Below are 26,407 nucleotides of genomic sequence, written 5' to 3'. Positions count from 1 at the left end.
TGTCTAATTTTTCCTGGTCAGCAGTAAATTTCTTCACGAGTGATACATTAATGTTATCGGTACTATACTCTGGATTGCTGACTGTACAGCATTAAGATTTATATTTTCAAAATCTTTTGGGAGATCAGCTCCATCGGGAAAGAACACAGAGTGCGGAGATGACACAGCAAAGGCTGTGCTGCATGAGATATCTGCGGTTGAGCTTGATCGAAAGTTATAGAAAGATCAATCATGCGTTTGTCACAAGCTTTGCAAACGATAGAGATAGCATTATCTGACTCTTCAGTCACTGCACATCAGGCCGAAATCGCGCATTCCTTGTGATAGCGATAGTAGTTTGAGCAGTGTACATAGACCGCAGTCAGGGATAAGCATTGTTGTTAACCATAGACAAGCGTGTTAACCGATGATGAAAACGAAACGTTTCTTTTATTCTGATTAAAATAAAATTAACATTTTTTGAAAGCTTAAATAAGTTTTCTNTTTCAATTTATAGAAGTTCGAGTTAAAGAAATTTGACTATATTTTAACAGATATTAAAATAATTATTCACTTAGGCATTGCAGAATGTTTATTAAAAGATTATGCATAATAAATAAAATACGATCGGCGTCCTCATTTGTTTTCGGATTTTTTGGCCATCGTCTTACAACTGCGGCAAGCATTTTCAGAGGTAGCACGTTGCTTTCTTTGCCTTAAGTGCTGTGTAATGCTAAGTGCTAACTGACGGTTTTGTTTTCGTGGAAGAGGTGAAATCTTCAAAAGACACTCAACCGTCGGCGAGTTCGGCTGCTCATTTACGAGCTTGAACTATTTGAACCGAACTTTCAAGTTGGGTTATTATCAGAATCGACTGGAATTGACTGGGTGTCCAACCCAATCGAGCGGGTGCTCAGGCACCCCCCCCCCTGTTGCGCCCATGCAATTAAGTTATTCTTGAAGTTGGTCGGCAAAAAAAAATAAAAATCCGGGAGCAAAAACCTTACTATGTAATTTCTATTGGCTTTGGTTTGTTGAGTCCAAATCTGTTTACATATTTAAGCTATCACGTCTAGTTTTTCAGATATTTATGTACATTTAAATAAAATACCGGTATTGATATATATTTGAAGAGGTATTGGAAAGCATAGGAGAACAGAGGACTCTATGGAAGTCAATAAACTTAATCTTAAGTGGGATTGTTGAAAAGCGTTAATAGGCTCTATTATAACTTCCTAATAACTGCAACTTTTTTCTTATCAAATTACTGATTACGCGTAGAAAACGGTAAACGATGGTTACAGTGATTTATTTATCGTTAGTAGCGGTATTTATACAAATTAAATTGACGCTGGATTAATTATACTTAGTACCTACATCAGCAAATAAAGAACATGTTTATTAGTGTTTGTCTGCGAACGTCTAAAAGTTTAAAATTGTCAGGTGCTACAGCAATAATCTTCAAAAAGCAATTTAAAAGAAACTAGCACAAGAAACTGTTTTTGTCCTGCCATAACAGACTACATATATTAGTACAAATTTAGTGTGTAAAAGATGGTAAAGCTTTGTAATAAGAATCTAAGTTGTGATGTGAATTTGAAAGTGAGATTAAAACGCCATGTTCCAATAATTGATTGGCTGCCTTCGTATACTGTAAATAAGTTATTCCATGATCTTTTGGCCGGTTTGACCGTAGCTTTAACTGAGGTTCCTCAAAGTTTGGCTTACGCAGCTATTGCAGGTATTAACTTTTCTCATTCTTTTAACTAAATACTTAGTATTAAAATACATTATACTTTAGTATAAAAAAATTCAAATAATGTGAAGGCAATAGTGTAAGTCACACACAATATATATGTAAAAATGCAAAGTTGGAATTGGACAATGTGGTAAAGGAATAAATAAACTAAAAAAGAGCGAGAGTATTAACAACACCCACTTTGAATATTGGTCTTGTATAAATTGGTCAATATTGTATGCCTACATTAGAAGTGGTGAAACGTGTATGTAGGGAAAAGGATAGTGGTAACTAGATAGAGTTTTCTTTTTGGTTTATTTATAAGTAAAAGTTGTGGTCAATTAGTTGTTCTTGTTGCAGTTTGTAACTGTAATTAATAATGTTTTAGGTACAGTAAAAATCTTTTTGTACAATCTCGATTTTTAATCTTATTCCATTTACCTTGCAAAGTAATATAAATCATTTACACATAAAACCGACTACGTTGGTTTACTGTAGGTCTTTTTCTTTTTCTTTTGTTTAAATTATTAAAAAGATTTAAAATGGATTTGGTAAACTTATTATTAAAAAAAATAATAATAAAGGAGAGTGTGATAAGTAAGAAAAGTGAAAGAGACTCATCCCTTCACCCCTAATTATCACAAGATCATGAGAAAATTTTCTCTTAATGCCTTTAGATTTAACATCGATTGGTTAATTTTTAAATTAGTTTATTTTACAAGATTACTGTAACGCACATTTACAATTTTAAAAATCAAATTAGAAATGCCCACACAAAAATAATTAATAGTTATTAATTATGACGTAAAATAAACTGTGATAGATATAGTATAGATTAAAAACACTTGGATTTGGTGAGGTATTGGTGCATGGTTAATTTGATGAGTATGAGCGTTAATGAGTGTTTTTTATTCCTGTTCATAATATTCAAAATGCAAATAGGTTATCTTGATTTATGATGTTTCTTTAACTAGGAAAACCTTGATAAATAATCTAGGAATATCCCTAGATTTCAATGTTAATTTTTCTGACTATTTCAACAACGCAGCTCTTAAAGCAAACGGAATATGGTTATGCAATAGAAAATGTATTTTAAAAACCCTAATTAATAGAGGTTATTATAACCGTTATTAGTCCCAAGGCTAATAATCCGTACAATTTCAGATCACGATGTCAGACAATATCAGTAATTCCTTGGTGCTGTCTATTCCTATGGTATTTTAACTGGCTAAACAATTTTGTTCATATTTTTGATAATATAATACTGAAAGCTCGAGCCATCGATTATTGCTGCGGCTGATTTTCCCGAAGAAAATTTTTAAAAATTTGAATTAAAGAGATAATTTATAATGTATATAATTTATAGATTTCAATTTATAGAAGTTCGAGTTAAAGAAATTTGACTATATTTTAACAGATATTAAAATAATTATTCACTTAGGCATTGCAGAATGTTTATTAAAAGATTATGCATAATAAATAAAATACGATCGGCGTCCTCATTTGTTTTCGGATTTTTTGGCCATCGTCTTACAACTGCGGCAAGCATTTTCAGAGGTAGCACGTTGCTTTCTTTGCCTTAAGTGCTGTGTAATGCTAAGTGCTAACTGACGGTTTTGTTTTCGTGGAAGAGGTGAAATCTTCAAAAGACACTCAACCGTCGGCGAGTTCGGCTGCTCATTTACGAGCTTGAACTATTTGAACCGAACTTTCAAGTTGGGTTATTATCAGAATCGACTGGAATTGACTGGGTGTCCAACCCAATCGAGCGGGTGCTCAGGCACCCCCCCCCCTGTTGCGCCCATGCAATTAAGTTATTCTTGAAGTTGGTCGGCAAAAAAAAATAAAAATCCGGGAGCAAAAACCTTACTATGTAATTTCTATTGGCTTTGGTTTGTTGAGTCCAAATCTGTTTACATATTTAAGCTATCACGTCTAGTTTTTCAGATATTTATGTACATTTAAATAAAATACCGGTATTGATATATATTTGAAGAGGTATTGGAAAGCATAGGAGAACAGAGGACTCTATGGAAGTCAATAAAAAATAGGCGAGATAGGTTGGTAGGACACCTTCTCAGGCATGAAGGTCTAGTCAGAGACATATTAGAGGCAGAAACAGGAGTTAGGAGGGGTAGAGGTAGACCTAGATTAGATTACTGTTCGCAAATAGTTAAGGATGTGGGCTGTTCTAGTTTTAGAGAAATGCGAAGTGTAGCTCAGGATAGGAAAGAGTGGAGGTACGTGTCCAACCAGTCTTAGGACTGACGACCTTATGATGATGATTGATATATAATAAATATATGTATATTTTTAGAAAGAAAATAATTACACTGATTGATGACTTTTACAACACAAAAAATAAAATAAAATATGAATTCAAAATTAATTAAAAAACATAAAAAATGGTAACTATTTGGTAGATAGCTTTCTTTTATAAATGTTAACTGCTGTTTCTCGATTTATTTCCGAGCAAAACTTGTCGCTGTGTATGTTTTTCCCATATGTGCAATGTCTTGATGGAATCTTTCACCATGCTCATCAGACACGGCACCAAGATTTTCCAGAAAAAAATCTAAATGCGAATGCAAGAAGTGAATTTTTAAAGACATATTGCATACGACAAAAGCAGTTCTATCAGCTCTGTGTAATTTTCACCCTTTTTATAGCCAAGAAAATTGTGACACGCATTTTCAAAAGCTATCCATGCTTGGATAGGGCCAATAAATAAGCCCTCTTATAAATTCGCGTCGCTTTTATGAGGAATTTTTAGATGTTTAAATGCCTCTCCATCCCTGTTAATTGCTTTAACCACATTTTTTATTAAGCCTAACTTTATGTGTAGTGGCGGCAAAAATATTTTTTGGCTGTCAACTGAAGGCTCGTTTACAATGTTTTTACTCCCTGCAATCACATGTGACCTTAAGGGGTAATTTTGTTGAACATAATGACTCGCTTTTGCTCTACTATCCCACTCGCATAGAAAGAAACAAAATTTTGTGTATCAATCTTGGAATCCTGTCAGCATTGCCACCACTTTTAAATCTTAATACATGTACGAACGATAGCAAATACCGCTGCCTGCAACTGTAAGAAAACAATTCTAGTGCAAACAAAAAATGCTATTGTCTTGAAATTAGCCGTGGTAGGTGAATTCTAACTACATATTTGGATTTAACGTATCCATATATATTATGTCCACATATACGTTTTTTTGCTCTTATTTTGATGCCGACCAGTGTTATTATTGCATTGTTAATGTTATTATGTTGCTTTCTTGTAAACTGCGTTAGTAAACATGAATGATACATTGTATATGATGAGCTTTGCCTGTTTATTGCGTATAATAAAAAATTTAAATAAATAACGTCATGTGCTTTCTTAAGTATGCACGTAGGTACTCTTTGCTGAAAATTTTTTAAACAAGTGTTTGCAATGTTTGCAAAAATTTAGCATCTATAAAATAAATTCAATAAAAGCTATTTACTAACTTAAAAAAAAAAGATTAACCCACGTTTAATAGTTTATTAAATCATTAACGAATATCTTTAATGCTGATCAGTGAATATTTTTATTTTAATTTCTGTAGGTCTTGATCTACATTATGGCTTGTATTCTGGATATATGGGCATATTCGTATATCTTCTGTTTGGTAGTTGTAAAGATATCAATGTAGGACCTACAGGATTGTTGTCATTAATGATACAGCCTTCTGTTCAAACAATGGGGGCAGATGGAGCCGTATTAATGACACTTATTTCTGGTATTATTATTTTTACAATGGGCATATTACATTTAGGTAAGAATAAAACAAACACATAAAATAATGAAGAGTTTTAATACTTTAATAATATAATTTTCTTCTACTTTAATACTTTTATTTTGGTCTTTAAGCTTAACATGTATACGTTTTTCAAAGGGGCCTTTTTTGGGATAAATTTTTTTTTTATCTAAGGAGAGACTAACTTGAATAGTCAAACGCTGAAACTAGTCCCCTATTGTAGAAATTATAGGAGGCGATAGCGACGGCATGTTGGCTGTAAATAATACGTACCTGTAGCCAATAGCAAAAAAGCCCCCCTTGATCTTGCTCACTATTTTTCAAATTTTCGATCAGCCAAAAGTCATAATTAGAATACACTCCGGGTTTTGCCGTTTATATAATTGAGTTGGAAATTCCTTTTATTAAGTCTACGCTTATTACTAAAAATAAAAAAAAATTCCTACGGTTCAAAAATCATTTTGGAGATCGCTACGCTAAGCGTTTTGAATCCAGGCTTGTTACTTATTTCAGAAACATCTTATACTGTATAAGTTCTTGGCCAGTAATTTATCGAAACTACCAAACGTAGACCACGATGTCAATATTATTTAATCCCATCAGCATGCCATAGACAGTCTCGATAAATTACTGAATGCTGGAACTAAATCGCCAATTTATAATATAATTAATCATAAATCGGCGTTTGCGGTAAACGTTAATTATTCAATTTATTTCTTAACATGCTGAATAAAATTAAAACTCAATTTATTTATGCTGCCTCACGCAACTTATCTGAAATAGACGTATTTAATTATCATTAATAACGCAAAAAGTGAGTATCTGCAACGATCGCAACGTGTGCTCTGCCTGGTCTATTACACAATAGTAACGTCACGTGTTCCAAGGTTACAGAAGCGTTTTGAAAACCACCGGGGTTGTTATATGAAGCATTACTTATAACATCAGTAAACACACACGCACATATGTACGTATACACTACAAACATTATTTTTGAGACGCACAAAGACGTCCGGCATTTGGCGTACTTCATTTGCAGCGAACATACACGGTTACGAAAATAAATCCATGTAATCATTAATACAATAACACTATTCTACACCAGAGCCGGGCAAACTCGGATCTTTTGTATCCCGAGTGATTCTCAAGGTTAACCAAGTAGCTCCTCATTGATCCTGCGAGTGCGAGTGAGATGATTCTTTCCTTTTCTTATCCCTTCCATTTCGTAGACGAGTCCCCTCTTCCATAGCCGAACCCAATAGTTTTGCGAACGTAGTAACGAAAATTTTCGTAGGTATTATTTAAGTTGCGTGAGTGGCTTCGCTCGTCTACGGGATGAAGGTGCTTGATATGGGAGTGGAAGGGAGAAGAAAAAGACAAAACAAAATTATTCATTACTGCTTACTCTCTCGTACTCATTGAAGGGTATGGAGTGACTCAAACTAACCTCATGTAGCGGCTCCTGCGAAGTTAAAATTTGCCCGGCTCTGTTCTACACTGACTTATGATACTGACACAGTGATTTACTGTTTAAATTGACTAATTACATACATCCAAGCTTACAACGTTGAAAGAACAAAGAAGTACTCCATGCAGTATGTAACATAAACATCATCCATCACTTTTAACCTAATCTAACAAATAATAAACAATACATGAGTACAGAAATACATTACGGATACAGCATGATACTACCAGAACTGGACTGAGCCTTGCCTGGCTTTTCAAATACTTTTTCTCCGGAAACGGTGGACTTTCGTTCTACCAAACTTTTACTCGATTTATTTTTTTTAGTGTCGTATTACCTCCTGCAAGCTTATTACTTATTGCTTTTTTTGGTATATTTATTGTGTTTTCTATATTCTTTCTAACGTATTTCTTCACATTATGTCCAACTCTGTTTCTCCATGCATTTTTACTCCTTCTACTAATGCTTCAAACAACAACATCCTAACCTTCCAACAATTGGAAATATTGTTTTGTACCAACTTAATGTTAAAATTGCAAGTAAATATTTCACGAACAACTAACATAACGTTAATTCAAAAAAAGCGGTAGGTACTTAAGATTTTTATTAAGTGCTATTGTGACTGATAAAATTTATCACTCTGCCCTTATGTACGGAAAAATAATGTAATGTAGGTAATTGTGTTTATACGTGGGACATGTATTTATTTTGTAGTTAACTGATTACATTTTGTTCAATGATACGAAGGAATGTTTATTTTAAATACCTAGTATGTGTGTAGGGACTCATGTAGTTCAGTTCAGAAACTGAATTTTGATTCGTTTATTTAATGCCGTGAAACAAAATGAAAATAAAAATAATAATCTTAATTAATCAGGCACCTCTTATGTATTGAGTATTAAGAACCAATTTTCCTTTTTATGCAATTTGAAATAATTATTATTTTTTCAAATACCTCCGTAGTTATGTGATATTTTACAATTTATTATGGAGTTATAATTGAAAAAACTACAAACTTAATTTTGCAGTTGTGATCTTGTATTAGTTTAGTTTAAAGTCTAGTATTCGATGCTACTCATAACTAATATTATAAATTCGAATGTGAGTTTCTCTGTTTGTTACTATTTCACGCCCTAACTACTCCACCGATCTTGAAATTTTGTATAGACGTTGTAAGGTACCTTTTATTAAGAAAAAATTCTGTTCCCGAGGAATAGATAAATTTCTTTTCATATCTAGATAATGAAGGCCAGTATATTCTGTCATTATACACATAGTGTATGTTTCACCTAGAGATTTAGAAAATTTATTTATCTAAAATCTAATTTTGTCGGTGAAATTGAGTTCTTTAAATTGTTAAATGAATTTAACTTTGCCAACAGACCGACNGATTTGGTAAACTTATTATTAAAAAAAATAATAACAAAATATGTAAATTGTTAAATGAATTTAACTTTGCCAACAGACCGACTAAAAAAAACAACTAGTCGGTCTTATAGAAATTTTAGTTTTATCCTGATGATGATCCTGGTCAGTATTTAAGAACAAAATCAAATTATTGTATTTTCGATGATCTTTGACACGTATTTAGGACATCAGTGGGAGCAAAGCCGCGAGTAAAACCTTCTTTCTTTATTATTTTAATTGTTGTTATGGTAATTTTACAATGTAAATAAAAAAGTTTGGACAGCTTTGGGGACGATTAAATTATAAAAGTTGCTAGGCTCCAGTCTATTTGAGAGACTGGAGCTGGATGATGGTGTGACTATGGTCTATTTGCGAGACCAATAGTCAGAAGAAGATGAGTTTGTTTGCGAGACTGATTTATTCGATATATTTACACAGTATTTATACTATTATTTTTTACATGGATTAAATGTAAAATCTTTATCAAGCAGTTTAGTCCGAGTTTGATGGTTGATAATCCATAGCAACGATACAGATGCTGCGTCGCTTGCATACATGTGCATGTACTGTATGTCTACATATTATATACTAGGTGTACGGAGTGTTCCCACAGGACCCCTCCCTAGTGATTAACGATACTGGTCATCTTACTGTGAAGTATTTCGGGAAGCGTACTCGACGTCAGGAGCGGGTTGTTTTTGTTGATTGAGCGGCGTCGTTGTTTGTGGTTACAGGCACAGGAGAGGTTGTCCTTTTGACATTTGTATGCTGGTTTAGGTCGGTAAATAGATTTTTCTCTTTGTTGGGTAGTTCGACTGTGAACGTGTGGTCGTTCCTGTTGATTACTTTGAAAGGGCCGTCGTAAGAGATTTGTTATGACCATCTTTTCGAATTAGGACGTCCTCTGCTGTTTGGAGGTCTTTGTAGATGAATTTCTCCTTTTCCCCGTGTAGTGTTTCGGATATAGGCTGTAATAGTTGGAAGTGTTGGTGAAGCTGTTGTACGTAGGTAGATGAGCTGTTATTGGTCTGTGAGCATGGTGGAGATAGGAATTCTCCAGGTCCAGGTGGGTCCAGCTGTTAGATTAGATGACATGTTATTGCAGCTTCAACTGGCGGTGAAATCGTTCGACCATTCCATTTGTTGTAGGGTGGTATGCCGTGGTATAGATGTATTTGGTATTCGTTAGGTGAGACAGTTCATTGAAGAGTTGAGATACGAATCGTCTTCCTCGGTCTGTAGTTATCCGTGACGGTGCAGATCCATCCTTCGTAAAAGCACGTGCTACTGCTTCTTCATCTTTGATGGGAATTGCCTCGGGCCAACGTGTCAATCGATCTACGCGTGTGAAGCAGCAGCGGCATCCTTCAGAGTAGGGCATTACGATTATGTATAGTTGTACGTGTTCGAATCTGTCTGGTGGAAGCATGTTGAAGATTCCCAGAGGGGCAGAAAGTTTTACTTTGGACCATGAAGCTTGACCATTTGGTTAAATGCACGTATACCAGGATGCGTTAAGGAATACAAGTGGTTGAAAATTGTGAAGCAAACGATGGGGTATTATAGTAACGCAGCGTTCAAGCAGTGGTCGAAAGCGTCTCAAAATATAGCTACTGTTGTGTTAGGTTGAGGATGGTGTAGGAGATTTGATTGAGCAAGTTGTTTATTACTCTATTCGAATGCGTAGTCGGCCGTTTTGTTCCATCGTAGTGGTGTGTTGCCCTTTAAGTTCCCTTGGAGTAATATGTTTAATTTTGAGTGCGTGTGGGCAGCGTTTGGTAGGAATTTCTTGTAGAAGTTTGGCATAACCAGAAATTGTCGTAATTGTTTCGCCGTGATTGGTTTTGCGTAATTTATTATTGTTATTACTCTATCACGTACAGGTCGTATACCTTTCGCTGACAGAGTAATTTAGAAAGGAAACTTCTTTTTGACCGAACTTGTACTTTGGTCTGTTTAGTAGCACACCATATGAGTTTAATCGCGTGAACATTTTTTAAATGCTGTTCGTGCTGAGTGGCGGATTTCAAGGCAATGAGGTAAAATAAAAGTCGAGACCGCGCAATACTGCGTCTATGAATCGCTGAAATGTTTGACTGACATTGCGTATGCCGAAATTCATAAACGGAAATTCGAATAATCCAAATGGAGTTGTGTTTACCGTCTTTGGAATGTTTTCGTCAGGATTTAATTGTATGCTCAAACTAAGTCAATTGTGGTGAATATTGTTTTGTTTGATAAGGCATGCGTAAAATTTCCAATGTTTCGAACAGGGTATCTGTCGGTAATCGTTTTTGCGTTGAATAAGTGATAATCTCCGCAGGGTCGCTATTCACCGTCTTTCTTCAGGACCATGTGTAATGGCGATGCCCAAGGACTAGAGGAAGGGCGAGCGATGTCCAGTTGTACTACTGCTTCAAACTCTCCTTTGACTGCTGCAAATCGGTTCGGAGCTAGACGTCGTGGTCTGGAAGCTACGGGAGAATCAGGGATAGTGTTTATGTAATGCCTTGTTGTATGCTTGGGGTGCAATGAAGTAACCGTTGGGGCGCAGTAGTGACGGAAATTGCTTGAGTAGGTCATCGTACCTGGATGTAGTGGATTTGTTATCCGTGATTATTGTTATTGAGGGTTGGCTGCAACCAGTCACCATGCCGGGGTGATAAGTTGGCTGAGCTGATCAAGGAGACATTGGTTTTTTAAATCTACGAGCAATTGATAGTGGGCCAAGAAATCGGTGTCAATAATTGGTTTGCTGACATCCCCAATTATAAATGGCCATGCGAAATTTCTACGTAGGTCTTAAGTTGAGGGACAGATTGATGCAGCCGTAGGTCGGAATGATGGTGTCATTTGCTGCTTGTGGCGTCAATGATGATTTCTGACGTAGCCCAGGTTTTAAAGACTTGGGATATTGCAGATATTAGCACATGTGTCCACCAAAAATTGTAGGGATGTAACTCTGTCCGTAACGAAAAGGCGACGTTGTGAAGGGAGGATATCACTCGTCGCTGCTAGTGACCTCTGTTACGGTTTTTCGACCACATTGAACATGGAGAGACGAACTTGAGAGTTTTGTCTTTGAATCTCCGGTGATAATAACAATGATCGCTTGTCCTATTGTTACTGTTTAATCGGCACTTCCTGGAAAAACTACGCGAACGCGACCGTGATCGCTAGGGTCCTGACATTTGTCCTCTTTTGTTGTTCAGGTCTATTTTGAGGGAGTTGACTCGTAGAAGGCTCTCGGTGATAGTGACATCGCCCAAACTACTAAGATGGCGCAGGAACTGAGAGGGTTTGCACCAAGTTGCCGAATGGCGCTGTCTTGATTGTGCTATGTGGTTCTTTGTTTGGAGGGTTGATGATGATGTCAGGTACTTCTGCGGCACATCGGGGGTCAAGTATATATTCCCAGTATGAAGCCCAGAGACACTTTGTAGTCCATACGGTGCTGTAGTTTTTTCTCCGTCAGAAGCCGCAGTTGCTTGTCGGGGTTACCAATGTAGTGTGTATGACGCTAACAGATAAAGTTGCCAGACTCCGGTCTGTAGTCTATTTGCGACGCCAATGGTCAGAAGAAGATGAGCCAATTTGCGAGAATGATTTATTCGATGTATTTACACAGTATTTATACTATTATTATTTATATGTATTAAATGTAAAATGTTTATCAAACAGTTTTGATCAATCGACAGGGACGATAGAAATGCTGAGTGGCTTACATACATGTGCGTGTGCCGTATGTCTACAAATTATATACTATATGGAGTGAGTTAGTGCTATTTGCGAATGTGTCATTTGCGAACAAATGAGATTTAGTGCCACTTGCGAACAGCAATAAGTAGCCTTGGGTTGACCTAGAAATTATAGTTTCATTTGCGAACAGACAGTAAGTTATTTAGCCACTGTTATATAGGGGTTCCATTTCTTCGGAGTATATCTTTGGTGAATTAATTTAAACAATCTTTCCTCGCAAAGTTTTTTGGTCTTGAAAACTGTTAATGTTCTGTCGAAACTGTCTGTGTTGCGCTGATGAGATCCAACAAGATCGAAATCGCGATCTGCGTCTGGTAGTTTCGACAGAATACTGACCACTTCGAATTTCTCTGTTTGATTTTGGTAACGTGCCTATCACGTAGTGGTGAGCTACGCCGTGGATTCAGTTCAGCAAGTAGATATCCATCTATTTAAATGGACCTTGTTGAGCATAATGAATTCGACTAAATGTAGTATTGTATTACAGATGGCGTTTACCGCGTCTGTGTTTATATAATTTCCTAGCTATTTACTGTTTTCACAGTTTATTTTGTTTTCAGGATTTGTGGTGGAGTTCTTTTCGTATCCTGTGATAGCGGGATTTACTTCAGCTGCTGCTATTCAAACAGGTTCAGCGCAGCTTAGATCATTGTTGGGTATATCAGGTCAAGGGTCAGAATTTTTGGATAGTTGGATAACCGTTATTGAGAATATAAGAAAAGTTCGAATCGGCGATACAATTTTGGGAATTTGTACTGTTGTATTTCTTTTGGTTGTTAAAGTAAGTGATTTGATATTTAACTTGAGATGTCAATGTTTCTTTGAACAGTTATGGCTATATTGAAAAAATGTAGTATGTTTGTAGTAGTGGAAGTTCCAAAAGTGATCCTCAAAAGACCAAAACTCAGAACGTGATGTCATTATTCTTTTGGCTTTTTTCATTGACCAGATATGCTCTCGCTGTAATATTTGGAGCGGTACTAGCATTTACTCTAAGCCAATATGATCGTATGCCATTTGTATTAACAGGTACTTTTAAATTTCATGATGATAAGGTGGTGATAATACCTAACTGAAACGACTTTTAAATATTCAACAGTTTTAATAATTTTTAATTTCCATTTTAACATGATATTTTAAAAACATTTTTGTTTATTGTCACTAAAAACACCTTGAAAAAGCATTTAGCCCAGAGTATTTTATAATTGCGTTAACTGAACTACATATATACTTGATGGAAATTTATTAAGAATATTAATAAAATATTTTTTTCTCTGACACTGACTTTATTGGATGTTATATAAAGACTAATTTCTACTCCCATGATGGTGGCTATTGATGTTCCTTTTTATTTTTAGTATAGTTAACACTGATTCTACATTTACAGTTACTGCTATATAATATGACTAATCTGTTACCTTAAAATCAATTTCTTTTTTGATATTATTGTAAAGTTGTTAAGTTATCAACGTAATTCCTACTATTGTTAGCCCCAAGGTGGTTTCAGTTGGTGAGCGGACCGGTGACAACTTTTCTTTTAAAAGAGTTTAGCTTATTAATACGTTTTTATTTATATTCGCTTAGTACTCCTTACCTAAAACTGACAATACATTCTATTACATTTTTGGTACAAAAATGGGGTTTATGTACATGCGCTTAGAGTTAGGTACTTATACATAACTTAACACTACACACTTATATCTTACCCGCGATTGCACTGTGCCCGAGGGGGAGGTCGTTGCGAAATCAGGGTCTAGGATCTACACAGGAAGATGTTGGCGGCTAGGGGGTGCTAGCATCGGGGATCCAGCTCGGGAGCAGGAGTTCCATCGTTGATTCGGGCTCGTGGTCCTGGATAGGGGAACGCCGAGCAGCGGAACGTATGTGTTCTCGATGCGCGCGAACAGAGCTTTTCCTGATGGAGACGGGCTAGGTCAGAGGTGGATTCTGCAGACCCTACGGGAACTACTCGACGACCAGGTTGTGTTGGTTCAGAGATGAGTTATGGGCGGTCCCCAATGAGGGCTCGGCGAAAGGCAACGCGGCGTTAACGGCAGCGTTCCCTAGAGTGCATCAGTCTCGTTCATTTCAGAGGCTTGGGTTTAGTACTTGTTCAACACTAGAGGGTAATCCCTTTTCTGATACTTGTTTAGTAGAACAGAAGGAGGCGAACTCGCTTGCGCAGCGAGAACTCACATTTCCTGCATCTTTATAGGGACCAACACCAATTGGCGGGGCAGGAATCGAAGCTAGACTCCTGTGAGCTCCCCGCCACCTGAGTACCGGTATAGGCCCTCCAGTCGCCATCAGCTACTCCGGAGCACCGCTCGCTGGGTGAAATCTGTTTTGTCATACTCTCGCTATCACTGGACATCTACTTTTCTTTCCCCACAAGTGTGCGGCCCCTCTAATGTAACCTCCTGTAACTAGGTCCACCTTCTTTTTGTACTTAGCAGGTCTGTCAGGGGGGCGACAGTCTCGGTAAATCAAAGTGCGTAATCTGGCAGCCAGTTTCAGGTACCTTAAAACTGGTGTATGTGTTTGCTAATTCGCGGGGGTGCAGTTCACTGTATCTGTCGCAGGTGGTGGTGCTGGGAGCGGTTACCATCTATGTCGACTACGTGACCCAAGTAGGTGATTTCCCGCCTCCTGAACTGGCAGTTAGGGAAGATGCATCGGTAGTTATATTGGCTCAGTCTCTTCAGGGCTTGGCAGACTTGACGAGTGTAGTCTTCCCAGGTGTATGAATAGATGATAACGTCGGCGAGGTATACCATAGCGAACTGACAAAGGTATCCAGGCAGCATTTCTTGTGGCATTAGGTGCTGAAAGGAGGCCGGACTTCCCTTGAGGCCGAAGGGTATAACGGTGAACTGGTGGAGGAAGTCGTCGGGTGTGCTGAACGCGGTGAGTGAGCGCTACTCAGGGTCTAAGGGAACCTGCCAGTATCTAGATCGGAGGTCTAGGGTGGTTAATATCGTAGCCGTACCAGTATATCGAATAGTCGCTTAGATGACGGGAAGGGGGGTAGGGTATTTGAGCCGTCGGTAGTCAACGCAAAAACGAGGAGTGTCGTCTTTCTTCGGTACGATAACCACCGATGAGGTATAATTAGAGGTAGAGGGTTCGATGATTCATTGGGCTCATATTTCCTCCACCTGCTCCTGTGCCAAAGGTTTTTTTTGCGTCGGAGCAGCGGTACGAACGGACCCGGAAAGGTGTATTTTGCCGTAGACGGATGCGGTGTTTGGTGACCCTGTTAGTATGATCGATCGATTCCTCCTTGAACACGTCTGCGAACTCGGTGAATAGGCTGCAGAGTTCTAACTGGAATTCGGGTGGCGCGTTCAGAATGGTGTCGGCTAGGTACGTAGAACTCCTGACTTCCAATGGTAAATGTGACTTCTTAGTGTCTAGCATGGGCAGAGGGGTGACGCCGCCAGTGTCTGACAGTGTTCGCTATGTATAAGTCCTTGCAAATGTGTTGGAGTTCGAAGTAGTCTTTTAGTCCTCTAGTTTTTGAATGAATCCTATCAGATCTTAGTGTGGCAGGCCGGGTAGTGGGGGTGGCGGCGTCGAGAGCGGCGCTTGTTTCAGGGCCTTCGTGAGGGTCTGGACCAGGTCGTCGAGACTGGGCCGGTCCGGTGCTATGGAGACGGCCGTGGCTTCACCGTCGCTGTCTCTTGTCGGACGAGTGACGGAGATGAACAGCCGGGGACAGCTGAAGGGGGGGCTTCGAGTTGATTATCGGGTATGGATTTCCGCACATTCGGTCCACTGCGAAGATTGATGGGGGCCGTTGTGGTGGCGCATGGTTCCTTAAAAGGGCTCGGGGCTCTGTCTCAAGTTCCGTTTCTGGTTGATGGAGGCAAGGCCCCACGTTGAGCACCAGAAGTTGTAACCGACTGGCTGGAGCTAGCAGCCCCGCGGTGGGTTCAGTTGGTGGGCGGGCCACTGACAATCTTTTTTTTAAATGAGCTTAGCTTATTAATACGTTTTTATTTATATTCGCTTAGAACTAGGTAAGGGGTTATAATCTTAAAACTAACAATACATTCTATTACATTTTTGGTACAAAATAGGGTTCATGTAAATGCGCTTAGAGCTAGGTAGTTAAGTATAACTTAACACTACACATTTATATCTAACTCGCGATTGCACTGTGCCCGGGGGAGACTTGGGATATTGCAGATATTAGCACATGTGTCCACCAAAAATTGTAGGGATGTAACTCTGTCCGTAACGAAAAGGCGACGTTGTGAAGGGAGGATATCACTCGTCGCTGCTAGTGACCTCTGTTACGGTTTTTCGACCACATTGAACATGGAGAGACGAACTTGAGAGTTTTGTCTTTGAATCTCCGGTGATAATAACAATGATCGCTTGTCCTATTGTTACTGTTTAATCGGCACTTCCTGGAAAAACTACGCGAACGCGACCGTGATCGCTAGGGTCCTGACATTTGTCCTCTTTTGTTGTTCAGGTCTATTTTGAGGGAGTTGACTCGTAGAAGGCTCTCGGTGATAGTGACATCGCCCAAACTACTAAGATGGCGCAGGAACTGAGAGGGTTTGCACCAAGTTGCCGAATGGCGCTGTCTTGATTGTGCTATGTGGTTCTTTGTTTGGAGGGTTGATGATGATGTCAGGTACTTCTGCGGCACATCGGGGGTCAAGTATATATTCCCAGTATGAAGCCCAGAGACACTTTGTAGTCCATACGGCACTGTAGTTTTTTCTCCGTCAGAAGCCGCAGTTGCTTGTCGGGGTTACCAATGTAGTGTGTATGACGCTAACAGATAAAGTTGCCAGACTCCGGTCTGTAGTCTATNGTTTCAATCAGAATTTGGGTGTTTCTGACGAACCACGGGTAGTTAAGTGCGGAGCGAAGAATCCGCATGTATGTACCTTGTAAAGGTTTTAGGCGATGGGGAAGGGCGCAGCCCCAGACGGGAATGGCATAGGAGCAAATGCTCCTGATAATTGCGTTAAACGCACGGATTTTGGTCTGTTGGGAGATGGTGTTGTTACGAAAGAAAGGTTTAAGTGCGATGAATGCACCCAGAGCCTTGTTGCGTGTCGCTTTAATGTGGGGCCGCCAGTTTAGGCATCTGTCTAAAACGACGCCTAGGTACGTGACAGAGGTGCTCCATTTGTTGACAATGATGGAGGGAGGTTTTCGGAGCCTACGGGAAAAGAAAATTGCCTCCAATTTGGTCTCGTTAATGGAAAGTTTCCATTTCCGATACCAGTTTAGGAGCTGGGGTAGAAACCTATTGATTGTTGCTGTGCATTGGATGATGGTACTTGAAGAGTTTATGATAGCAATGTCATCAGCGTACAGGGCAGTCAGAATTGAAGTGTGGGAGGGCATGTCCGCGCAAAACAGGTTAAACAGAATTGGGGATAGTTTGGAGCCTTGTGGTACACCGGCTGTGACGGGTTTACTGGCAGAAAGAGCAGAGCCAACGCGGACCCGAAGGCTTCTGTCTGTGAGGAAGGACCTGATAACCCCAACTAGAAAGTCTGGGATGTTAAGGGCGATGAGTTTGGAAATAAGACCTTCGTGCTGGACGTCAAGAAGAAGCATGGAAGTGTGACGCCGCTTGTTGAGGTTGTCGGAGATGTGTTCGGTAACACGAAGAAGTTGGTGTCCGGTGCCGTGTTGACTGCGGAAACCGTGTTGAAAATCAGGAAGAAGGTTGTTTTGCTCCACGTGGTCTAAGAGCCGAACGAGAAGGACGGATTCTACTACTTTGCTCAGCGAACTGAGCAGGCGGATGGGCCTGTAGCTTGAGAGAGAGCTGAGCGGCTTCCCTTTTTTGGGGAGACAGGTGACAGGTGACGGCTTCTTTCCAGGCCAAAGGAAAGTGGTGGAGCCGCATGATGGCGTTTGTGATGTTGCACAGTGCGGTTATGTGCTTTGGTGGCAGGACTTTAAGGACTCCGTTAGCAATTCCGTCAGCGCCAGGGACTTTTCTCTTTTTTAGAGAACGGATAATGAGAAAGATTTCTCGTGGGGACGTGTGTTTGAAGTCAGAATTAAGGGGAACGAAGTTCTGGGAGACGGCTTTGGTACGTTCGTGAAATTCGGCAAGATCCACTGGGCTTGGTAGTGGGGAGCACTGGAGACACAAAGAGTCTGCGAAGATTGCAGCTTTTTCTTCGTTTGAGGAATAGATGTAGCCGTTCTGTTTAAGAGGCGGAAGATGGGGAGCACTGTTACGAAGGGAACGTATCACTTTCCAGGTGCTTCGTGGGTGTTTTTCTGCCAGAGCGATATAGTCGTCGAAGGATGCGCTGCGGAATTCGGTGAGACGAGTTTTTAGTTCTTGTTGAAGGGCATTTACCTCTGCATGTTGGGCGGGGACGCGGTGTTTATTCCACAGACGTCGGGCCTTGATTTTCCTCTTAAGGAGGTCAAGGATGTCTGCTGGGAGGGTTCTGTCTTTGGTGGGCGTTGGGCGGGAGGTAGTGGAGAGCTCGACTGCGCTGGTAATCTCGTTTGACAGGAGATTCACAACTTCGTCAAGTTCCGCTATTGTGCGAGTTGGAGTGCACTTGAATGAAGATTTTTCAAGGGTGTAACGAAGGTGCAACCAATCTAGTGACGTGGTTCGATTTGGGGGGTTGAGGATTGGGCTGGTGGGTGGTCCGAGCTTAATGCGTCTATGACGATAGGATCGGCGGAAAGTGTGACATTTTTCGTGACGATAATGTCCAGAATGTCAGGGGATTGATGGTGGGGGCAGGAAGGAATGTGGGGTCAGATGGTGCTTCAACTGTGAGGTTGAACTGAAGAATTTTGGCTAGAAGGGAGTTGCCTTTATTATTTGTTTGTCGACAGCCCCAAGAGACGTGTTTAACGTTGAAGTCGCCTGCAACGATGGTCGGAGGGGGAGAGTAGAGAAAAATAATCTTAAGAGGGCCGGAAGTTAGTGAAACTTCGATGCCTACTGTTTCTAATGAGTTTGTGGCCAAAGAGATAGGCCTGTGTTTTAATGAATTCCTAATTAGAATGGCGACACCGCCGGCACTGGGGTTTTCACGGTCACTTCTGTAGGATGAGTAGTTCGGGACGAAAAGTTTGATTTTCTCGGACAGGTGAGCTTCGGTGATGCAAGCAACACCGATTGACTTATCCTCGAGGAAGTGCTCGAGTTCGGTCAATTTACCTCTAATGCTTTGGGCATTCCAGGTAACTATACGAAGGTTGTCTGGCTGGGCGGTGTTAGACATTGGTGGTTTGTTGTAAGGCGGTGACAATGCTGGCGACCATGGTTTGAACAATGACTTGAAGTCTTTGTTCCAAACTTGGGATTGCAACTACAGCTGGTGGAGTGCTTGTGTTGCGTTTTTGGGCGGGGGGGGCAGTTCTTACTGATTTGGCATAGGACATTTGGGAGGGTGGCCGATGGATGGGCGGTAGTTTTTGTGACTTGGGGGGTGAAGGGGAAGTCTTTTTGGGAACCTTGGGACAGCCGCGGTAGGTGGCGCGGTGGTTCCCTTTGCAATTCGCACAAGTGGGAGTATCATCCTTCTTGTCCTTGGATTTGCACTCGGCAGTGATGTGGTTGCGGCCACAGAATGCGCAGACCCAGTCTGCGTGGCAGTAGTTGGCTGTATGGAAAAACTTCATACAGCGGCGGCATTGGGGAGCTTGCTTTGTTGCTTTTTTCGGCTCAACTTTGATGTTGAGGCCGCAGAGTTTACCATGGTCGAAAATTGCCTTGGAATTTGAGGCAGTCTTATCAAGACGGACGGAGACAAGGGGCCAGATTTTATTACCTTTAGACATACGATGTATGCCTTTGATAATAAAGCTTTTGTGGCTTAGTTCGGACTCGATGTCCTCTGTTGGGATGTCTTCGCAGACACCGCGTATAACTACATGGAGGTCACGGTCCTGTTGTAGTTGGTTAGTTGAGAATTGGACTTTGGATTCGTCCAGGAAAGAGGATAGACGACGAAAATCGTCGATAGAGGGTAGACTCGAATTGAGTCTTCGGTGTTTACAGACCTACGGGCGGTGATGCCGTGATTGTCCATGGCGCGAAGAATTTTCGGCCAAAGGGACTTCTGTTGTATGACGATTGGGGGTGGAGACTTTTGACTTAGACTTGGTTCTAAGTGCGATTCGTTGTCCGAGGAGGAAGATGACTCGGATGAAGACAGAAAAGGCTGTTGTCGGCGGAGCTTGTTAGCGCGTTTGCCAGCTTTGACGAAACCGTCGTTCTCTCGGCGGTCCGTGTGCGGTACACAGGTAGCGGCACTGTCGGAAATGACCTTGGTCGCGTTAGGGGCTGGTGTTGGGTCAAATTGGTTGGCGTCGGTGTGCGGAGCTACGGATGAAGACTCCATGTCTTCGGTCATGGGGGTAGGGGCTGCAGCGATGGTGTGTAAACGGATGGGGCAGGGCAATTGCGTCCGCAAGGGAAAATCCCTCCAAGAGTGCGGAGCTCTTGGGGGTAGCCATGTTGAAAATGGCTAGCTAATTGGATGGTATGTGACTTCGCACAATCAGGAAAATAGGTATAAAATTGAGGAAAATATATTGGCTTAAAAGGGTTTGTTTGTGTTAGTTAGTAGGGTACGTTGTAGTTCAAAGGGATATTGCGTACTCCGTCCCAGAGAACTGTAGGTTAATTAACAATAAAATAAAGTAAAACTCATACCTATTACGGCTGGGCTGAATATATTGTCCAGTAACGGACAGTTTTGTTGAACGCCTGGTTCGCTGGAAAGCTCTGGTCGTTTCGGTGATACCAATCGGTGCGGTGCAGGTGATGTTTGTACAACGAAGGTCGAGCGCAGAATCCGACGTCGCGTTTCCTGCATCCCCAAACATCTTTATAGGGGCCGACGGTACTCCTACGCGGCATGGGGGATACAGCGACGGTAGCGCGATGCGTTGGCTCGGGCACATGTGCAGTCGATCCGTCGTCGTTGATTTAGCAGGGGGTTGCTTGTCTTGGAGATGCGACGACAGTCGAATTGGTTGTATCACTATCAAAACGATGATAATTTGCCAATTTTTGTCGTTGCAAATCGTATTTACAATTTCACTTGAACTATATATAGGGCTGTTGCAAGAATCAAGAATTATTATCGGTAACGAAGACAATGTCAAGAAAAAGATACTCATGTGGGATACAAAACAATATCAAGATAAATTAGCTGAAAAATATTATCATGTCAGAACTACTTGCTTCGGTATTATATCTCAGTTTTGAAATAGCCCTATCAGTGCAGCGGTGCAAAGAGAAGATAGTCACTACGGTGCAATTAAAATGTATTTAAAAATATACAAGTATAGTAGGTATAAATAGATGTATATTTTAACAACTAGTAATTTATTTATGTGCCTATTTACTATTAATTTTATTGGAGCGTTTATTATATTTTAATATTATGCCATCTAAATTTGGTACTTCAGGTATTCAAAGTCGAGATTAAGATTTCTTGAGGCAAGACTTATAGAAACCAAGATTACGTAGGTATAAAAGAACGAGATAAGATTTTCACAATTTGTTGACAACAAGAACGGTTTTTGGAAAATATTGTATTGTCCCGACAGCCCCGCAGCCCTGCCATGATTAAAAATAATCGTAGACAAACTTAACATTTAAGCTTACAATTTCAGAAGTTTCTATAACGTGCTATTTAACACCATATCTGAAGTTGGCTCCGTTGAACGACCAACTTTGATAGAGCAGCCAACTTTCCCTTTGAAGGATATGCTAAGGTTACGGTAGGAAAAAGACAACACGAACGTAGCGAATGTTATTGTGATCATGTACTTATATCGGCGGCATTTATCATGTTTTGTATTAGGAAAATTATTTGTTGGATAAGAAGCTTAGATATTTAAAAGTCGGTTCTATTTAGTTAACGTATTTTTCTATTGTTTAAAACGTGTTGAAAAAATATGGCTTATGTTTCACAGGCAATGTAGAAAGAGGTTTACCTGGATTTTCAGTACCAAACTTTGGCACAACATACAATAATGAAACTTTTTCATTTATTCAAATGATTTCGAATTACGACAGTTCTATTGTATTTATTCCAATGATCTCTATTCTGGAACATATCAGTATTGCTAAAGCATTTGGTAAGATAAATAAAAACACGAAATTCATTGCTTCAATTTTATAGGTAAATATTGTATGTTTACGGGTTACCAAAATTTGTGTTAAATTGCCATTATAAAAAATATTATACGTCAAATGTCAGCTAAAAAGCAATATAGCATTAGCATATAGAAGGAAATCATATACATATATAAAATAGGTAAATACCTATTTAATAAGCGATTTATTTACTTTTTCTGGAATGAAATTTTTTTTAATAAGACATTTTCATTCATTACTCTGTTAAAAGATGTTTTGCTTTGAATATGTGGAGGGCAAGTAATTTACACGTAAATTGTCCATCTCTACATTAAATGTTTAAAATTATTTGGTTAATTGAGATTTATTTTAGAAATGAAAGCTAGTTACCGATAAAACAAACAATATCTCCAGAAGGAGAAAAAATCGATGATATGGATTTTTAAGCTAATAATTATTTTCATTACATTTTAGCGCAGGGTAAAACAATTGACGGTACCCAAGAGATGCTTGCTCTTGGCATGTGTAATATCGCAAGTAGTTTTGTTCGATCCATGCCAATAACTGGATCTTTCACTCGAACTGCTGTTAATAATCAGTCGGGTGTAAAAACGACCTTTGCTGGTTTCTTTACAGGATGCCTAGTTCTTATGTCTTTAGGATTTATAACTTCTTTCTTTTATTACATACCAAAAGCTACTTTAGCTGCTGTCGTTATCAGTGCCATGGTGAACTTGGTAGAGTTTAAAGCAGTTCCGATCCTATGGAGAAGTAAAAGTAAGAAATTCATATACTATATTCTACTCTAGAATGACTGGTGATAATGCAACAAAGAGACAATTACGTTTTTCTATAAAACCAAAAGTTTTATTTACGAAATGTACCAAATTACAATTAACCAATTACGTTTTTTAAAGCCTTTATTTCAGGTATATCATTAACGAAAATTTCATTCAAATATTACACCTGTCAGTGGTGACATCTAATATTAGGCATTGTTGCAAAAGGCAAACTTAAGAAAAGCGCTCCTATATACGTGAAGTGATTTTCTTTATCTATATACAGGATGTGCTAAGCAAGCGCGTTTCCTCAATAATTGCTTTACAGTTGAAGATATCAAAAAATGTTTCTTACAAAAGTGGTACCGTATAAATGTCTTTATATCCTAAAATTATTTAGATTATACAGAGTGTCCTATTTTTCCTGGAGGTAACCTAACTTCATTTTTTCAAAAGGAATGATCCGTTTATTATTGCATTTTTGAATTCCTCGTTAAATTAATCACCACTTCGTTAACCATATATTATGTCTATCAATGAATAAGCTGTCGCAGTGCTTTGCGCCATTTGGAATATTTCCGAAACGAAAGCACACAAAGGTGTGCTATTTTCATAAATAACTTGTAGAAAAGATGATCTACTATTTGCACTATTAACGTAAATTTGTTCTTTTCAAATTCATTAAAATCTATCACTTCCATAATAAATTGTTTCGAACTGGCATAACTATTTTTTTAAGGAATGTCATGTTTGTTGACCGCTCATCATGTGCAAAATTGTATTTTCTTTCGTCCAATATAAGGATGTTACTATCTACGTCCAACACCTTTTGAGAAAATTAAACATTTTTATAATACCAATTTATTTCTGAACTGCCTAGTCTATAACTTTGAGTGAAGGTGAAAAAGTAGATATGAAATCTTCTTCTGACATCTCGAGTGTATTTGTCTTTTTACTTTCGCTCAAAGCCAAAGCTTTTGATATCTTCAACGTAAAGCAGTTATTGAAGAAATCTGCTTGCTTGGGACAAACTGTATATATGTGCATTATATACTGTACATTTTTCCGGGCCGCGGGATTTATCATAGTTTTACAAAATATATATTTTTTTAAAATGGCCAAAGAAGTGAAAACCAATATACCTATTAAAAAAACCGATGAGACTATTCACCGGTACCATACCGGTGGCTAAGAAGCTATTTACCGGTATTATACTAGAGGCTAGAGAGAAATTAGTTTAAATAAGTAGATTTAATTACCATATATTTCGGAGTATAAACATCCACTCCTAGTTAAAAATTTAGCATTCAGGTATATCCGTTGTATAAACACCCTTACAATTTTCAGTCGAAGGAATGGAATAAAATTAATCAGAACCGATCAGGGCCAAAAAAAAAATTTATTATAACAAAACTTATAAAATCTCGTATCATGTGGGAAAATAAGAAATTACTGTTTCGGAGTGCAATGTACGAGTAATACTCACTACAAGCAACATTAAGATTTTAGCTTGTCCTAATTATTTTTGCGTCTGTCCTAATTATACAATATAGTTATGGTTCTGTGCAAGATGCTTGGAATGCCACGTTTGCTATCAATTGGTTTTTCTTACAGTATTGAAAATTAATAAATTTGCATAAAAGTATCTTCGAAAATAGTTGCGTAAAAATTTTATGTACGAAGGTATTTAAGTAGAATGTGAAAAATGGCTGTTACTATATTTGTCGAAGGAGGCTTAACTTATTTGTATTTCAAAATATTCACGTTTTACAGGTTCATAAATAAAATACCAGACAGTTTAAAACGTACAGGGTGTACTAATTAAAAATTAAAAATTCATATTTGTCAAACAGCGTAAGAAACTTTGTTCTTACCAGGTGCCTCACTACACCAATCAACTTGCTTAAAAAAGAAAGGCGACAATTTTTTTTCTTTCATGACAAATTTACGATGGTTATTCCACTTTGTACGTCTGCGAAATTTTTATGTGGTAATGGTAACTGGATGGAAATCTTTCCTAATGAGATTGTGTAGTAGTTGTTTTAGAATTGCGTTCTTGTTTTAGAAACCGACGTTATACCGTTCCTTGTGACTCTATTAACAAGTTTGTTATGGAACTTAGAGTACGGAATAATAGTGGGAATTGTAGTAAATATTTTCTTCATCTTGTACAAAAGTGCAAGGCCAAGTATTAAAATAGAAACAAAATTAGTAGGAGATATCAATGTATACCTGGTGGAGCCCACGACGAATTTGCAGTTTCCCTCTGCTGAATTTCTCAAAGAAAGTGTGTTAGCACAGTGCGATGCCTCTATTTCATTTATTATTATCGACGGAAAGAATATGGAATCTATCGATGCAACTGTGGCAAAGGTAAGTTGAGAAGTTGAGGGCCATACGCGTGAACGAAACGTTGACGACACCTAACGAAAATAATAACAATTACCCAGCTTTCACTTCTTTTGCTTTTCAAGATAGTATTTTAAAAATTAAAGCTAAACTGGGACAGAAACAAATTAACATCATAGCGAATACCTACGTTTCTTCTTTGATGTATATCTAATACTTCTTCAGTAAAACAGGCTTAAAACAGGTTTAAAATTTTAATAATTATCCGGTTTCCATTTCTTTCACTTTTAAAGATGCTATTTTAAAAGTCATCAATCAAGGGAAGCTTCTTGAGGTTTCTATTTACGAAAATATTAAATAAAGTTGTAATTAAAACATCTGTTAACACTTTTAAAAATGGAAGCTTTGGTATAAAATTAGTAACAATTATAAAAACTGTGAGCTGTACTTCAACGTTTCCGTTTTGTTACAGAATCTTAAAGCACTCATCGACAATTTAAAAATTAGGAAACAAACTATAATATTTTGGAATTTCCGAGAAAAGGTTGTAAAGGTATGCATTAATTTAGATAAATCAATGGATGGATATTTCTTTCAAGGCTCCCTTAGTAACGTAATAGAGGGTAAGAGTAATTATTTATACTACAAGTTACAATAAAGTATAAAGTATATAAATTTTTAAAAGTGTTATAAAATGTAGTTTACATACGAATGCCCCTAATGAAACACGAACATATGCATATTTTCAAGACAATTTAGTTTTTAAGACTTTAAATGAAGGATTAAAAAATTTTTCAGATAACGTTATAGGTCGGTGACAGCAAGTTTTATTGTTTTATTTTTATTTGAGTAAACACTGATTTGTAAAATTTGAGCTAACGGTTTCATTTATTCGTTTATTTCCACAAACATAGTAAAAACAATGTGTAAACAGGTATGTAGATTAAATTAAATTCGTGTTTTTTTTCAAGAACGCCATATACAGAGTATTTTTTATTCTGCTTTATTTTTATTTTTTTTTAATAGTACCCAAGAGATG

At 38.5% G+C, this 26,407-nt stretch overlaps 1 protein-coding gene across 2 annotated transcripts in view; it reads left to right on the top strand.

Annotated features, from left to right (window-relative positions):
* Positions 1 to 1,196: 1,196 nt before the first annotated feature.
* Positions 1,197 to 26,407, top strand: part of LOC108737615 (sodium-independent sulfate anion transporter) — a 26,235-nt gene continuing 1,024 nt past the window's right edge. The window contains exons 1-8 of one of the 2 annotated variants that reach the window (XM_025977776.1): positions 1,199 to 1,720; positions 5,307 to 5,516; positions 12,693 to 12,913; positions 12,987 to 13,161; positions 22,078 to 22,242; positions 22,715 to 23,017; positions 25,085 to 25,392; positions 25,841 to 25,991. In XM_025977776.1, the coding sequence (XP_025833561.1) occupies positions 1,534 to 1,720; positions 5,307 to 5,516; positions 12,693 to 12,913; positions 12,987 to 13,161; positions 22,078 to 22,242; positions 22,715 to 23,017; positions 25,085 to 25,392; positions 25,841 to 25,991 (1,720 nt within the window). In that variant the 5' untranslated portion in view covers positions 1,199 to 1,533. Of the gene's footprint in view, positions 1,721 to 5,306; positions 5,517 to 12,692; positions 12,914 to 12,986; positions 13,162 to 22,077; positions 22,243 to 22,714; positions 23,018 to 25,084; positions 25,393 to 25,840; positions 25,992 to 26,407 lie in introns of both variants that reach the window. The other variant, XM_025977777.1, reaches the window with a different exon arrangement.

This window comes from Agrilus planipennis, unplaced genomic scaffold (genome assembly GCF_000699045.2).
Source record: "Agrilus planipennis isolate EAB-ADULT unplaced genomic scaffold, Apla_2.0 scaffold87, whole genome shotgun sequence".
Lineage (NCBI taxonomy): Eukaryota > Metazoa > Arthropoda > Insecta > Coleoptera > Buprestidae > Agrilus > Agrilus planipennis.
The sequence above is the reverse complement of the archived record's forward strand: the minus strand, read 5'-3'. Positions and strand labels throughout refer to the sequence as shown.